Source organism: Garra rufa, chromosome 1 (assembly GCF_049309525.1).
Source record: "Garra rufa chromosome 1, GarRuf1.0, whole genome shotgun sequence".
NCBI lineage: Eukaryota > Metazoa > Chordata > Actinopteri > Cypriniformes > Cyprinidae > Garra > Garra rufa.
In genome coordinates, this window is record NC_133361.1 from 95201965 (window position 1) to 95219604 (window position 17640).

Sequence of the window (17640 nt, forward strand, 5' to 3'; positions counted from 1 at the left end):
ACGTAGGTAATCCGGGAAACAGTTCAATAATCCAGCAGTGGTCGCAAATGGCAGGCAGCAGGAATCGATCACGGGGTACACAGTCCAGAGTCATACACAGAAAATCCAACACAGAGAAACACGCTTAGAATTATGACCATTGGAACAATAAGACTTCGCAAGGTGGCTGTGTGTGAGAGTGGCTTAAATGCAGTCAGTAAATGTGAAACAGGTGTTGCAGCAATCAGATCAGTGGGAAATGAGGAACAGGTGAATGCAGAGATTAGTGCAGTGGCTTATGGGGATTGTAGTCCATGAAGTGTGGTGCAAGAGTTCATGACGACAGGGAAGACCAGATACGTTACAGTTACGTTTAGCAAACATGCAAAAAAGTTATGAAAAGAAACTATGTAAATGTATATAAAATAAACAATGTTTATAACACCATTTAACTTTAAATATCAATGATCGCAAAACATTTCTTAAATTACCCAACTAATAAATGCGGCCTCGTGCCTACGGCGAATCACAACCGTGCTGATATACAGCCATATCTCAAGTCTACTCGTGTGATATTGGTCATATATCTTTGTACTGGAATTGTGCACTATTTTTCTATATCTGTAAGACATTACATAAGGAAATGCTCAGAACTGAGCAGCAAGTGCAGACAGCCTTACAACTGACTGACAATAACATTGCATTACTTTAACACAGGATTAAAGTTATGTCTTTTTTTTTTATTGACAGCAAATTACAGCTGTACATTTAGACAATTCAGAACAAGGAAACAATTAAAAAAGGTCAGTTTTATGGTTGTATATAATGTCAATATAATTTGACTTTTACGTTAAGAGGTACACATCTTTTTTAATTCAGCAATTAGATAATGTCCATCGCCCACACATTGCATTCTAAGACTTTGTTAATTTCAGATCTGAAATCAGGATAACTGTCATAGAAAACTGACAGCTCCAGGATACATCCACATGTGTGCAACTGGGCAATGTTGGAATCCAGAAACAGATAAGAACGAGTGCAGAATCTGAGAAAACTTAACAGACCCTGTATGTCAGCTTCCTGGAGGTAATGTCTGTTAAAATGCTGTTATGCAGTTTCACATCATCTTATGTCCTTCTGCTGTTGTTTTAGCAGCCTGCCACTGCCACTCAGTCCCCTGTTGCACCCCACAGTCTGAGGTTCCCTTTCGAAGGGAACTCCCACTGCGTCCTCTAGAGGTTGCTATGGGGAACGCCGGCAGCGTGACTCGTGTCTGAAGAATACATATAAAAACTACATGAAGGCTGTGTCCAAATTCAGGGTCTGCATCCTCCTTAGGATCTTTCCTACCAGGTTGAAGGAGGAGGGGTCCTCCGAAAACCGCAAAACCTGGAAGTAGGTGTCAGTGAATTTGGACAGCCTACACTTCTTTCAGTTCCCTCCCTTCCCCGTTGCTCATATCCTGTTGCATAGCAACCGTGACAGCGCTAAGCATGAAGTAAGGTTATCTGTACTGCACAAAACAAAATAACTACTCTTTCATCCCTAAAAGCGTTAAAAAGATCTTCAATCACTAACAAGAAATTAGCTGTGTTTAAGGGGATATTCACACAGGCAGTAAGAAAGAAGCTAGTTTACGAAAGTGATGTTTTTTATCATATATACATACAAATGTAAAAAAAATAAGCTTAACGCTAAAACCAAACGCCTTACTAGACAACCGCTGTAAAAAAAATATTTTTTAAAACTTCCATCATTACTACCGCTTGCTGCGTCCGCCATTATTTGAAAATTCTAGAAGCGCTCTGCCGAAAGGAATTGTGGGATAGGTAGGACGGGAAAGGATCCACCAAACCCATCCTTCAAATTCGGGGAAAAGGAGGACGTATTTGTGGGCCGCATTTGAAGGATCCTATGAATTTGGGCAGCCTTCGTCGCGGCGTTGTGACGTAACATCCTTCAAATGAGTCCTCCGAAGGATGTAGACCCTGAATTTGGACACAGCCGAAATGGCCGGCGACAGCGTATGATGTCACCGCAGCTCTCATACCTACTTGCACGAATCTCATTGCTACGTGGGTGTGGTAAATTAGTTGTAATGTGCTCATCGCGAATACGCATTCGCAAAGGAGTGAGGTGAGTTACTCTGTTCCTCATTTTGCATGAGTGTGTTTGCCTCTCGCGCCATTAACAAACGCATTCGCGGCGTCGCATTCGCTTGCTTTTTTCCTGAGGGAATTTGGCGCTGGGCGGAGTATATAAAAAAAAAAAAAAAAAAAAAAAAAATATGTGGATATGTGCTGCGCGTCGCGATTGTGGAGTTAATTTGTCCCCCTTTAGGGTCTGGAGGCTTTCGGTCAGTTTTTACCTCGGTTGGTCCTTCCTACACACAGATATCTGAGGATGTCTGTGTATTGTTTGTTAAGCATTTCTCTTGTAGCTCTTGCCTAGATGGTGCTGTCTCCCCTGCTAGGGTTTAAGTAGACAGCCCACTCTGTTGGTTTGGGCTGCATTTAAAAGGACTAACCAGAGGTCTTTTACTGATCTGTTAGCTTCCAAGGCTCAAGGGCCTGTGTGTTGTGTTTACTTCTCAGAGAAGAAAAATTTTATGAAGGAGACATATGGCGGATACTCCCCCTCTGATCCTATGGACTACGGTTATGGCAGTGTTCGTCTTCTCCACATCACAGGTCGGATGGTTAACCACCCTTACAGCATATGTTAGACTTGGGATTTTTTATGTCCCCCCTTTTAAGGTAAGCTCCCTAAGTTTGGTCTTAGGATCGCCCTTAACATGTTTAATGCTGTCTTCCGCAGGCCTGTTCTGAGAATCCCTCTAACCAGGATAAGAGCTTGTGCTCTGTTGAGGCAGAAACATAAGCGCCTGTAAGCAATACTTCCCCTTTTTTGGAAAGGGTATTTCTCAGAAGTATTACTATGGGAAAAAGGATATTTCCCTTCTTGTCTAGGTTGATTCTCACCTCTACAGGCCTTGTGACGAGCTGGGCCCTCCCCTGTCTGAGGAAAGGGTCCCTAATGAGTGCCATCTAGGCCGGAGAATAAAAAATGCTCCCTTTTTCTGCGGAAAAAGGTTTATTTGAGCACACCCTGGTGACTAATTTTCCTAAACGATGGGTTAATATAGGATTCCAGGTCACTTATGTGAATGCTCCCCTTTCTATGAAAGGGGTTTTACTAAATGAGCATCACTCTGTGACTCCTCTCAAGCCACCTTATCTTAGTCTGAAGGCTGGGGTAAGGCTTGATGTAGAATCTACACCCAGGTTTAGGGTTTCTTTCCTTTCTGAGGAAAGGATCTGAGCATCTTTTGGGGTCAAAACACCTCAAAAAGAAAAATTGGCACCTTAGGGTTGATTCTCGTTCCTCAGGCTTTATTTCACTTCCCTTTCTGAGGAAAGGTTTTTACGAAGTGTCAAACAGGAGAACGAGTTTCCTGTCGTTTCCTCTCCTAGTGAACTACGGGCCTCCGTTTTCTGTGGAAACAGAGCCTTTCTAACCTGTTGAGACAGGAGTTCGCTGTGAATGGAGTGCAGCAGGCCACCCTCTAAAAAATAAGTGCTCGCTGCAGACTCGGAACTACTAAAAGGTTTATTTGAGCACACTTTGGTGCATAAACATTGGGTTTGGACTTCAAAGGTCTCTTATGTGAATGCTCCCCTTTCTGAGATAAGGGTGTTTTATAAAAATGAGCATCACTTTGTGACTCCTCCATTCTTACCCTAGTCTGAGGGCTGGGGTAAGGCCTGGTAACAGTGTTCTCCTTTTTGAGAAAAGGATTTGAGCACTCCCTTTTTGGAGATGAAAAAGTCTTATCCTAGTCTGAGGGCTGGGGTAAGGCTTGATGCTGAGTCTGCACCCAGGTTTAAGAATGCTCTACTTTCTGAGAAAAGGATTTGAGCCTTTTTTTTGTCACCAAAAAATTCTCGAACTCCTCGTGTCACTTCCCTTTTTGAGGTAAGGTTTTATGAAGTGTCAAAACTAATAGGACGGCTTTTCCTCCCTAAATCAGGGCTTGGAAGCCAGCCTCAAATGGTAATTCTGGAGAATCTAAGGCACCTACCGCTCCCCTTTCCGAGGAAAGGGTACCTAGAGCAGTAGAGATGTGTTCCTCCCTGTACGCAGGGGTTTGTTTCCGCTCTCAGATAGCTCCGCTTCTTTCAAAAGCATGAAAGTAGCAGATCTCCCCTCACTAGAGGGTTATTTCTCGAGTCCTCTACTCCTAAGAGCCTTCAGCCTTAGAGCTCCCATTATCTAAGGTTCCAAACCTTGGACCTGAGATTAACTAACCTTTTACAAGGACCTTGGTGGCCCCCTTTCTCAAGAGTCACTAAAAAGAGCACCACTCCTTGATGGCAGAGTTTCCTCCCTGTACTTCTTGTCGAGAGCTTGACTGTCATACAACAGGTTTTACTCTCCAGCCTTGTATTCTATACAGTCTGTGTGGACTGGCGTGCACGCTCCCCCTTCAATGGGTTCCTGAGAGCAGTGCCCCCTTATAAAGGATTATACTCCCTGGGGTTCAGGGAGTCGTCCACTATTACAGGATGGTTCAGCTACCATGTTTATCTCCGTTGACAGATAGCTTGCGAGCTTCTGTCCGGAGTAGGGAACTTTTATCTGAGGATAAAAGCCCTTCTTCTGTCTACTTAGACAGCATGGAGCTGATAGTGAAACCCCCTGGGAAAACACTCTCCTTAAATCCAATCATCTCGGTAAGTGTCCCACGCTACGCCTGGGCATCTTTTATAAAGACCACAAGAGTGGCAAGTCCGTATTCATACGGGCTTTATAAAATCCACATGTTGGTAAGTTCCCACCAAGCTCTGGGTTCTTCTTTTAAACCCTTTATGGTATGGGTCACGCGTCTTCACCTCGTTCCCATTTATTGGAGTTCAATAAACCCCGGTCCCCTGGGTTCAACTCCTAGATATCACTGTTGATATCTGCCGACCATCCGTTATTAGGGCACCTCACTGAGGTAGCGCCTTGCTGACAAGTCTAAATTTCTGAGGAGATTTAGCCGTTTTTTCCAGAAGGAATTATTTCTAATTCCAAGCCTTAGAGCTGTTCACTGGGTTTTAACCCAGGTTCAGGTAAGTGTAAGGTAACAGTTCAGTCACTGGCCGTGGAGGACAACGCGTAACCTGAGACGTTTTAGATGCAGCTCCTGGCCTGACTGCTGCATCTGTGCCCATTATTCACAAGGCTCTATTCAAGTTATTCAAGTTCAAATCTAATGAATAAGTACCAGTGTCTAATTAATAAGTACTAGTATCTAATAAATAAGCATTGCTAAGAATTTCATTTGGACAACTTTTGGATTCATTTGGATTTTTTTGCACCCTCAGATTGCAGATTTTTCAATTAGTTCAAATCATACATCAATGAAAAGCTTATTCAACCAGCTTTCAGGTGATGTATAAATCCCAATAGACAAAGAAAATGATAAAGTAACGCAATCTTAACATTCATGCAAACCAATATGATGGATCTACCCACAGAGATACAACATCACCAGAGTCACAGACGCAAATAATTTGAGGAAAGGTTGTTGGTAGCAAACAATCTGCAAGAGCAAAGGACAATTAGGATGACATTAAAGAATGTTTGGATCATGAGAATGTTTGCATAATGCATAATTTAATCATGTTTAATAATAATTTAATAAATTCCAATCAGCTGAAAAGAGAGACACCAACCTTGTTCACAGATGATGAGCTCGTCATCATGGAGTTTCACAAACTCTGTTGGAGGAATGTTTTTTAAAAAGCCATACATGGTGGTTTGCCTACTGTGTAGAGTGTGGTGTTTATGTACCAACATGCTGCACAAAACCACTCTGTGGGCAAACATTCCCTACAACGGATGACAGTTTCTCTCACGTGACAGTGTTTACATGTCATCTGGATGATGTTCTCAGCTGTCAACAAGTTGGCAAGATTTTGTGGCCTTGCCTGTTGCCAACATTGTTGAGCCTCTTTTTGTCTTTGACACCAACTGGACAGTGTTGTCTTTTGAGCAAAATCATCCCCATCAATGCCCTCTGAATACCACAGAATGTCCTCAAGCCTTTTCATATTAAAATCTTCAAATAGAGAAAGAAAAACTAAAATAAAAATAAAAATATATACACAACCATAACAGTGATACAAAATTGTATTCAACCTGGTGGACCTTTCGTGTTGTTATCTGGCTCAGTTGTCTCAGTGTTTCCATCTGCCAGAATGTGAGAGTTGGTATGAAGTGCTAAGTTGATATCAACTCGGACACAGGAAGGGGTGGCTTATCTTTTACTCACATCACTTAATCACACAACATGGATATTAATATGCTTCTGGAATGGTTTGGGTTTTGTGCAAATTGTAAATGTGTATTTTTCTGAGCAGTCATTGAAGGTAAATACAGCAAGTGCCCTGAAATAAGGTGCCTTTTGTTTACGACTTTTCCTACGTTTCACAAGCTGATACTTGAATGAAAGCACACAGCAAATGCTTTATAAAAGATATCAGTCCAGGGCTTTTGTAACTGAGTTGAGCCAGCACGTGGCTTTATTTTTTCCAGGTTCTTACTTTTATGGTCACAACAAATTTCTTTGGACCTGGTCTTGTTTTCCTCTAGTTTCCAGTGGCCGTCTCGTTATCATTCACATATTCATCTGCATTGTTACTGTTTCTGTCACAAGAATAATCCTCATCCCTCCTCTCCTCTGAACCATTCATATATGTGGCCCTGGACCACAAAACCAGTCTTAAGTCGCTGGGATATATTTGTAGCAATAGCCAAAAATACATTGTACGGGTCAAAATTATTGTTGTTTATTTTATGCCAAAAATCATTAGGAAATTAAGTAAAGATCATGTTCCATGAAGACTTTTTGTAAAATTCCTACTGTAAACCTATCAAAATGTAATTTTTGACTATTAATATGCATTGTTAAGAACTTAATTTGGACAACTTTAAAGGTGATTTTCTCAGTATTTAGATTTTTTTGCACCCTCAGATTCCTGATTTTCAAATAGATGTATCTCGGCCAAATATTGTCATATCCTAACAAACAATACATCAATAGACAGCTTATTTATTGAGCTTTCATATGATGTATACATCTCAGTTTTGTAAAATTTAATCTTATGACTGGTTTTGTGGTCCATGGTCACACACACACACACACACACACACACACACACACACACACACACACACACACACACACACACACACACACACACACACACACACACACACACACACACACACACACACACACACACACACACACACACACACACACACACACACACACACACACACACACACACACACACACATATATTTATTTGATCCCCTGCTGATTTTGTACATTTGCCCACTGTCAAAGAAATGATCAGTCTATAATTTTAATGGTAGGTTTATTTGAACAATTAAACAAAATAATAAAAATGCATTTTAAAAGTTAGAAATTGATTTGCATTTTAATGAGTGAAATTATTTGACCCCTTCACAAAACATGACTTAGTACTTGGTAGCAAAGCCCTTGTCAATCACAGAGGTCAGACATTTCTTGTAGCTGGCCACCAAGTTTGCACACTTGTGTGGGAAAGTGTGTAAATTTTAGCACAACACTCAACACTGAGCATGCTTATACAGAGAATCTAGTGGCAGAATGGTGATGCAACAAAAATAAGGTGCCGTTGTTTGTTTCCCGTGTCCTTCAATTGCTAATACCCAATAATTTCATAGTTCAAGCTAGATATGTGCACAATAAGTCTGAAAAGCTATAAATAACCAGCTGGGAAGTCATTTGAAATGTAGCTATAGTGTTACGGCTGATCTCGTTTTGCTGGAAGATTTGCAAGCAATGCGCTGTGCAGAGAACAGATTTTCAAAGAGGGCACTGATCAGTTTAGTGTGAGCACAGAATGGTTTCTCAGTCGGTACCACTTCCTTCGTCATGATTTTGGTGAGGATGTATATATTCATGTGATTTATAATGGGAGGTGTTGTCACCATATATTGTTCATTGGAGAAATTTCTGAATGCAAATGACCTTGAACGTGAACAAGCATGATGCTTAAGAACATGTGGGATTTATCAACAATGATTACTTACTGGTTTGCATTAGAACCGCAACCTCACATTTGATAAATACAGATTTTTCTGTACTTAAACACATTCTTAATTTCATTTGTAGGACAAAATATAGTATATAATATGCATTTTCTAAGTAATGTAAAAGGTCATCTTTGCAAAGAGGTTTCTTACCCTCTTGAGTTCTTCCAATATAACGGATGATTGGGTAGACACCAGCAAACTTTTGAAAGAGAGCTGTTCTGGAAGTGTTAAACAACCCATGCTTGAATCCTCTTTGAATGTAAGTTTATCATAATCATTCACATGCTTTACATTTTCAGTCATTCCTTAACTTTGTCTCATCTTTTCTTTTGGCAGCATGTTAAGCCTAGTTTTCAGTCAACAGACTCAGATGGCCAAGAGACACATTTTGTTCTAAAATAGAGTAAATATTCTCAACTCAAACTTAAAATCATTACAGAATCATTCATATGTATATTTGTATCAGTGAGGCATAAAAGTAAGGAAGATCAAATAAGATGAAAGTTTAAAAGTTGCATGAAAGTTTGTGAGAGACTGAAAAGGTGCAACTACACAGCCAACATCTTTGTGCTTTTGATACCCAAAAAGTTTTTTTGGTTGGTCAAAACAAAAGGTGCCTACTGTGGACTAAATAAATAAATGTCATATTAAATAAATCTGGAAATAAATAAATGTCGACATGATGCATAAATAAATACGAAATAAGTAAATGTTGTCATAAATACATGAAGGAATAAATGAAAGATGGAAAAATGAAAAAAATATAATAATACATAAGTAATTTAAATTATAAATATTACTATTTGTAAAATAATATTTTTCTCATTTCTTTATATACTTTAATGTTTTTCACTAAGAATAAAACTAATAATAAAAATAATATCATTGACATAGGTTTTATTATTCACATGTGTTTCCCCGTAAATATCTATGTACTCTTTGGATTACAGACCCAGAAGCGCGTGAAAGGACTTTTATTTTTGATCTGGTGGTGTGACGTCATAAGGCTGCGGCGCTCTCCTGCATCAGTGTTTGCTTTCAGTTTCAATTGAAGGAAGGTCTGTAGTTTTAATCATTTGAAGTGTTTAAATTCATACAACGCGTTCAGTCTGTTTTATATGTTTTACAAGCGATTTAAACTGTATAATTAGTGCGTGTAAGATTTTATCTAATAATGAACGTTATTTTGTGTGAGTAAAGCGCATCCTCACAGCGTCTGATTTCTCTCTCTGTTAGTGATTCAGATCAGATACACGAATTACAAACTCCGAATCAATTGAATCGGTTGCTTCACAAAATGATTCACTGTTTCGAATCACCGCTCGCTGAGAGACCTGCTGCTCAAAACAGTGGAAATACAATGAGAACAAACTCAAACATGAGAAATGACAACTTTTAGAAACAACTGTAAATGTGTTTGTTGTTGTTGACAATCTTAAAATCGAATAGCTATTTTTAAAGTGTGCAATGGATTAAATGTAATATACTAATCATTAAATGTTAATCAAAACTGAATAGTAAGTTCAAGTTTTGAGTGTTTGTCTTATCAGATCATTTCACCTTTACTAGTGCACTACTGAACTAGAGTAATTATTTTCATCTTAAACAGGGCAGTTTCCAAACAGAAAAAAAAAAAAAAAATCCTGGTGGAGCAACTAAGATCCACGCAATACACTAATATAAAGATGGCATTTATTAAAGAGGAGAGTGAAGACCTGAAGATTGAAGAAACATTCAGTGTCAAACATGAAGATACTAAGGAACAAACAGGTTGGTTTTCATTCTCAAAGCTTAACTATCCTATGAACTGTCCTGTACATTTTCTCAATTCATTTGTCTTTAACAGTTTCTCACAATATATACCCCTCACATTTCAGAAAACATTTTAGTGTATCTTCTCAAGGGACAATACTATAAAAAATTAAACTTGGATATATTTTAGAGTAGTCAGTGTGCAGCTTGTATAGCAGTATCGATTTACTGTCCTCTGAAAATAACTCAACATACAGCCATTATTGTCAAAATAGCTGGAAATTGATAACAGCAGTATTTTGTTTAACCATGCAAAGCCACATGTCCTATTAATCATGCTTATGTTTTTATCTGATTGACAGATCCATACAAACTTGTGTATCTTGTATCAGAGCAGTTCAAATAGGTGCTTGGCAGAGATGCAGTTTCAGATGCAGTTTGGCATCATTCCAGCAAATTTGTTGATGTGTAGATGATAACAGTTTCAGATTGAGTCAGATGAAAAGCAACAACTTAATGAAAGCTCAATAAAGGCAAAGAAATCAGGAGATCATTATCTATTTATGATATTTTACATTTCGAGAAGAGTATACATATGGATGTGACAATTACATTTTAAATAACGTAAATCGCCAAATAGTCAGACAGCCCTAAATTGAAAAAAGAAAACTGTTGATAAGAGTGCACCATTAGAAAAGATTAGACCTAAAGTGTGTCCTTAGATATGCGTAGAGCAGTTCACAAGCTGCTTCTGATCAAAACACTCCAGTAAAGACAGAAAGTCATTTGCCACTGCAGAGAATTTATTAGCCACATTTCAGGCAAAAATCAAGCATACTTGTGTGTGCAAGTGCCACACGGCAAAAAATGCTTTTCTTACTTCGATTTTTTTGTCTTATTTCCAGCCAAAATATCTAAAAATTCTTATTTCAAACAGAAAACAAGATTATTTTTTACCCCATGTTCAGATTATTTAGCTTGTTTCAAGCAAAAATGCACTTAATTTTGACTTCTTTTTTTTCTGAAAACAAATTGTACTTGTCTATAAAATCCTTCTTGATTTAAGATTTTTTTGGTTTAACCCATTGACAGATAATTTTGCTTGTTCTAAGCAAAAATTCACTTAATTTTGTGCAAATTTGAATTGTTAATGGCACTACAGGGTTTGAGTTAGAGACTCCATACTTGCTGTGGTTCATGTTGAGACTGAGATAGTAAACACTAGTGATTACAATAGGTGCCTGTCTTTGATGCTAGGCCCCTAATTAATTAGATCATCTGGGTCAAACTGTTTTTATTATCATTATTTCTATTATTTTAAATAGAAGGTTTCAATACCAGCTTGATAGTTTTTGAGACATCCTAAATAAGTAAAGGGTTTCTCAAATTACATGCAACACCTCTTACAGTAGCTTAATACAGCTGTCCTCGTGCCCCAAGGCTCTGCATATTTTGTGTGTATCTCTTATCACATATATTCCAGTTTGAAGCAACCGTATGTTTCATTTAAAGGTCATTGAAGCGTGCAAGACATGAATTTAAATTGTGTTTATTTACAGATGTCACATTCACACTTCTCTGTTAAGATTCATCTGTGTGTGAAGCAGAGGTCGCGTTAACCGAAAATTAATTTTTTTAGCAATGACGGAAAAATCTGAAGGCCGTCCGTCACTTTGACAGATTACATTGAGGAAGATCTATTGTAATTTGTAGCTGGAATTCCCACTCCTGTCCAGTTGGTGGCGAGTGCGCTCCAGTGTGGCAGCAGAGCACTGAATCCAGAACAAAAACGAAACTCTCACGAATCTTTTGCTATGAGTTTGATTATATACAGGCGACTACACAGAAGCCAGAGCCGTTTGACAGAACGATCTATCACGCCACATTAAAGAGCGCCGCAACGGTATTTATTGCTTGAATTTCCTAATGAAATCGGCATAATTTGAAATTTGAGACTTGAGACAGGGTGTAGTGTTGAACATGAAAAGTTAAGCAGTCTCATCTGTTTATCTGTTCTCTTCAAAATGAATGCCTATATTATAAAACTATATTGTCCTGAAAATGTGAACAAACATAAATGCAATTAAATGTGGTATTAAAATTTAAATATGAAAATTAAAATGACTGGTAATAATGGATTATGACGGAATTTTTACGACCCTGTCCGTCAAATTGACGGGCAATGTTAAAGTCTAACGCAACCTCTGGTGTGAAGACGCTGCAGGCGGTTGCTTAGCGCAAATTTGTGAATGAATGTTCTGAAGTGAAGTAACCCTGCTGAAAAAAACAGCTAATACCAGCCTAGGCTGGTTTTAGCTGTTTTTTTCACCAGGGAAATTCGAATGGATTTCCAGTGCTCAGGGAGTAGGAAACAATGAATACTGTGTAGGGAACATGTCAATTGGAACACAGTTCATGCACAGATCTCAATTCTAACTAGCTGACTATCAGAATCAGGTGCATTAACTAAGAGAGGCATGCAAAATATGCAGAGCGGGTGGGGCACGAGGACATGAATTGAGAACCACTGGCTTGGGGGATATAGCATGTAGTTCCCAACGGGAACTCAAGCTGCGTCCGAAAACGCTATGGGGAATGACTTCTTGCTCTGAAACACGTGTGAAATCCAGTAGAAAGACAGCGATGTCACGGGCAGATAACGTAGTGACCGGGAAGCTATGATGCGCGTGGGGCGCGTGCAGCCGGCAGCTTCTGTTTTTCAGCTAGCGCTCTGTGTGTGTCTTGTATTCCCTGTTTTTCGTGCCAGTTTGCATGTCCTTCTTTTGAGGGAATATGTCTAAAAAATCCAAAATAAGCAGGCAATTCAGAACGTGTGTTTCTCATTTTATTACTAGTGGGGATCCACACGATCTCTGTTGTCTGTTTGGGAGCGAAGCATGGGAGGCAGTTCTCGAAGGAGCTGACTGCCCGTAGTGTTTTACCAGCGGCTCTGTCCCGTTTTTGCCGAGGCAGGACGGGCGCTGTGTTTGTGGGGATTACACATAAATCTAGCGCAGTATCTTTCGGGGTTTCGAAGCCCGCACTGCGGTACATTGTCCTTTGATTTAGAGCTTGCAGCTTCCCGCGGCTCACGTCCCGTTTTTGCAGAGGCAGAGTGGAGGCTGCCATCGTGGGAATCACAGCACAGATTTCCTCTCGAGTGAGAATCTGTGCTGCTGCAGCTGTCTTTCTCCGAGAACGCTGTACACATATGAGCAGACTATGTATTGATCGTTTGTTTCTCCCTGCTTTCGCTTCTCTAAAAATAAAAAGGGCGGGGATTCACGTGATTGTGTAGTTTGTTCTGGAGCACTCACAGCCGCTGAGAGGGCGGGCTGTGTTCATTCATAAATGTGTTCATTCATAAATGTGTTCATTCATAATGTCACAAACTACTTACACTTAAATGTGTGAAGTTGAATGTTTAGCTCTGCTCTCATAGTTTTTAATCCTGAGGAATTAAAACAATTTACAGGCTGCAGGGCAAAGCAGCCTCTGCTTTTGGCTATTTATTCCACTCTCACCCTGCTTTTTCTTCCAAGTTTGTGGATGATGCTCTGGCTCCACTGTGATTCCAGGGCATCCATATACTTAATTATAATGATTATAATTGTGCTCTTTCTGAGCTGTTGGCAATTTGGCATTGAGATGTTGTTTTTGTCCACATGTAAAGTTATCTATGTGTAGCGTGAGATTTGACCACGATGCAGGCACGTTTGTCTCCTGCTCTGTTTGAGTTGGTCCCCATGGCAGTCGAGAGAGTGAGATAAGGCCAGTCATTCACTGTATTAAAGTTTCTAACGAGACTGTTGGGTCTGGGCAGCTGCGTCCAACATATACCTTATGGCCTGCTGTACATGAGTCTGCAAGTGGCGGCTCAGGACCAATGGTTTTTTACCCGAGGGGCAACCTATTTCACATTATCAAGGTCACGCGGCAAGGCTTTCGGACCTTAGACATGTGAAAGAAACGATGGTTGCTGTCCAAGAACCTGTGCTGAGGATTCTTTGTCGTCGCATAAGCTAACAACGGGTGCCTCCATCACAGGATAAGGGATGGTCATGAGTGGCCACTCTGCCTAAGTATCCTGGCACTTGTGGTCCAGGAACTTTTGAGGGCACGCTCCTCTGGGGTAGAGCGGTCGTCACCTCATTGTACGGTGCCGGTCTCTCCCCAGTGCCTGCAGGAAGCCGAACTGTTTCCTCTGTTACATCAGAGCACAGCAGGTTTTACTCTGCGGCCCTCTTCCCCTCCCTGGGGAAGGTGCAAGTCCTGCGACCCCCCCTTTCGGGGTCTTTGAGACTGAAACGTTCATCTCTTGCCGGTTCGCTGCTTAAGGGTTCCGTTCCAGTCTCTCCAGTAACACCGGAGGTCAGTCTTGAGAAACTGATTCCCTTAGTAGACCATTGGCAGCATGGAACTCTTGCCAGATGTCTCAAACAGGATCCTGCACACTGTAGATGAGGGCTGCAGCATCCATTTTGGTGCTGCGCTGCCCCAGTTCTACGGGGTCCTTCCTACTCTGTGGGCTGTAAACAGGATCTGGTGTTGGAACAAGTAAACACTCTCTGAGGAAGGAAGCCATCGAGGTGGTCCCTCCTCTCGAGAGGTGGTCTGGGTTCTACAGCCGGTACTTCATAGTTCCAAAAGAAGATGGAGGGTTGTGTCCGATATTAGACCTCTGCTTGAGGTCCCGGTGGGGAACTCTCCTAGGTTACGTTATGTAACCCTAGTTCCCCTAGGGAACGAGAGCTGTGTCTCGTGCCATACTTCCTGTGCTTCGCTAGCTTCTCTGGAGCAGAAGCTGCCGGCTGCACGCGTCCCACGTGCTTTACAGCTTCCCGGTCACTACGTCATCTGCCCGTGACGTTGCGTTCTTTCTACTGGATTTCACACGTGTTTCAGAGCATGATCTTGCTGAAGGCGTTCCCCATAGCGTTTTCGGATGCAGCTCTCGTTCCCTAGGGGAACTAGGGTTACATGCATAATCTAGGAGTTGTTTGTTAGTTTTGCTACTTTTACATGTATGAATGTTTTGATATCTGTTGTTTCGTGTCTTTAAACTGGGGTTAACATTTGTCTTTTTTTACCTTAGACCTGATGGCACTGAAAGAGGAGAGTAATGTACTGAATGAAATTGAAGAGAAAGATCATGATTTTATAAATGGGGAAAAATCTTTTAGTTGTTCACAGACTAAAAAGACTTCCTCAAGAAAAATGACTCGAAAGACAGGAAGAAGTTATTTCACCTGTCACCAGTGTGGAAAGTGTTTCAATCAAAGAGAAAGTATTAAAAGACACATGAGAGTTCACAAAGGAGAGAAACCGTATGCCTGCCAACAATGTGGAAAGAGTTTTAATCATAGACTAAGTCTTGAAGGACATGTTTTAACTCACACAGGGGAGAAGCCTTACGCCTGCCAACAGTGTGGAAAGAGTTTCACTCTAAAAGGAAACCTTAACAGACACATGAGAATTCACAATGGAAATGAGCCTTGCCCGTGTGATCAGTGTGGAAAGAGTTTTGATCAACATGAGAACCTTGAAGTTCATATGAGAATTCACACTGGAGAGCAACCCTATACATGCCCTCAGTGCGGAAAGAGGTTTAATTATAAACAAAACTTTGAAGACCACATTAGAGTTCACACAGGAGAGAAGCCTTTCTCCTGCCAGCAATGTGGAAGAAGTTTCAACCAAAAAGGAGCCCTTAACAGACACATGAGAGTTCACACTGGAGAGAAACCATTTATGGGTGATTCTTAGACTATGGGCACTTTTATGTACTTTGGACATATTTAAAAAAAAAAAATACATATAATTTTGGACAAATTCCTATTTCTTTGTCAAGCTATCAATAAAACCACCCTAACATTTTTTTTACTAGCTTTCTATTATGATTTTTTCATACTTTTCAACCTCCTGATATGTGTCAAAATCAGTTTTCTCCTTGTCGCTTACCCAGACTTTTAAACTTCAACAATGAAAATACAGTTTAAAAATATGACTTATCTGGTAACTAATAATGTACTTGAATTAAGCACTAGTAAAATAATTAAAATACATTATAGTATTTAATGTGAGACCTTTATCAATATTACTTTTTATACAAAATATAGCTGTCGCACAGTATTGGTGTCATTTCCACCACAACACTGTAATGCATCTTTAAAAAGTTTGTCTGAAAGTTTTTTCAGGTGTTTTCTATGGAAATGTTGAGTGACATCAGAGCACATGTTGGACATGGAGGGAATTTACATTTTCATCAACAACAAATGAAGAAAAATCAAAGTAAATATTGCTTGTTCAGTTAATATATTTATTTTACGTCATTTCCACCACATGCTGTACCGTCAAGGGTGTTATTAAAAAGCTAAAAAATTTTAAGTTAAACAATAGTATTTTACATACACGAAAATGTTAAGTAATAATTTAAAGCCAATCAGTGAAGCTATTTACCATTTTTTTTCACAAAAAAGAACAGAAATGTCATTTCCACCACACTGCCCTCTGTGGTGGAAATGACATTTATGGATACAAAGTACAATTGATATGGATTATGAGAATAGATTTGCATGACTGCAAATGTTTCAATCCAGAAACAGTCATGATCCAGCATTGGGATGAAGCGTCCCTACATTAACGATAATTTCTTTCAAACATTTCCACCACACACACATTTTTTCGAATTAAAGCATTACAGAATCCTGATAAAACTAATTAAATCAGAACTCAGTTTCAATTAATTATTAAATTAAATACAGTGTAGTGTGCACTAGCTTGACTTATAAATTTAAACCATGCGACCCTAACCTTGTAATACTGGTGACTTACTGTTTGAGTTATGCCTATGCAGCACAGGGACGAGAAGCAAACAAAAACAAAGCAGAGGAAAGAGAAAGTGAAGAAGAGCAAACCATTGCTAAGACGGAGCAAGAGGAAAGCACAGTGAAAGGAAAAGAAATAGAAGGTAGAGAGGAAGAAAACATGCCTAAGGGAGGAGAAGACAGAACAGCTCAGGGAAGAAACTATACAGTTCTGGGGAGGTTGTCAGTGCCAGGCACCAAAAGGAAGTACATTGTCACTGAAGAAGAACTGGAAAGAAGGATCATGGCAGATTAGGGTTTGTACATGGTCTACACAGCTATTGATTGTACTTTTAATTTTGATAATTTATATAACAGTAACATATTGGCTTTATCTAAAGGTTCGTAAAGAGGATCTTCCCGATGAGCTCAGAGAGCAATGACCAAAAAAGGCCAAGACCAAAATCAGCATCTTCTCTGTCCTCAGTAAAGGTGAGGCCACGGATTTAGCCCAGGATTTGGGAGCCATGCTTGGGAGACATTTCGACTTAGACGCAAGTGTTCCCAGTGCTGAGGCAGAGGTTGCAAAGTAAGTTGCTTTCCACATTTGGTTTTTAAAATGTGCTTCTTGCTTACAGATCTGGCCATTTAAAATGCGCGCGGGAAGTAAAGTGGTCTCGCGTGACGCCGGTGTATTCCAAAGGAACACGGAAAATACAATGACATAGGAAAGACATGATCAGTAGGGGGCAGTCATGTAACGCACTGGACTGGAGCAGGCTGAAAACATTGCTGCAAACTAAAAGGTACGGTAACCTGGAGGGGACATCTTCGGTTCACTTATGTTTGTCGTGGCCACACAAATGAATTCGTAGGAACGTCATATTACTTTTTGTCATTGCCACGAGATATTAATTCCTGGGAATGTCATATTATGTCGTGGCCACAAGATTATTTTGTCGAGGTAACG

The 17640-nt window shown here is 40.0% G+C and overlaps 1 protein-coding gene across 1 annotated transcript; it reads left to right on the forward strand.

Moving 5' to 3' along the window:
• Nucleotides 1-9732: 9732 nt before the first annotated feature.
• On the forward strand, nucleotides 9733-16148 carry LOC141340822 (uncharacterized). Its single transcript, XM_073845914.1, has 2 exons — nucleotides 9733-9882; nucleotides 14960-16148. Exons 1-2 carry the CDS (start codon nucleotides 9798-9800, stop codon nucleotides 15628-15630), a joined length of 756 nt encoding a protein of 251 aa, XP_073702015.1. The 5' UTR covers nucleotides 9733-9797; the 3' UTR covers nucleotides 15631-16148.
• Nucleotides 16149-17640: the final 1492 nt, after the last annotated feature.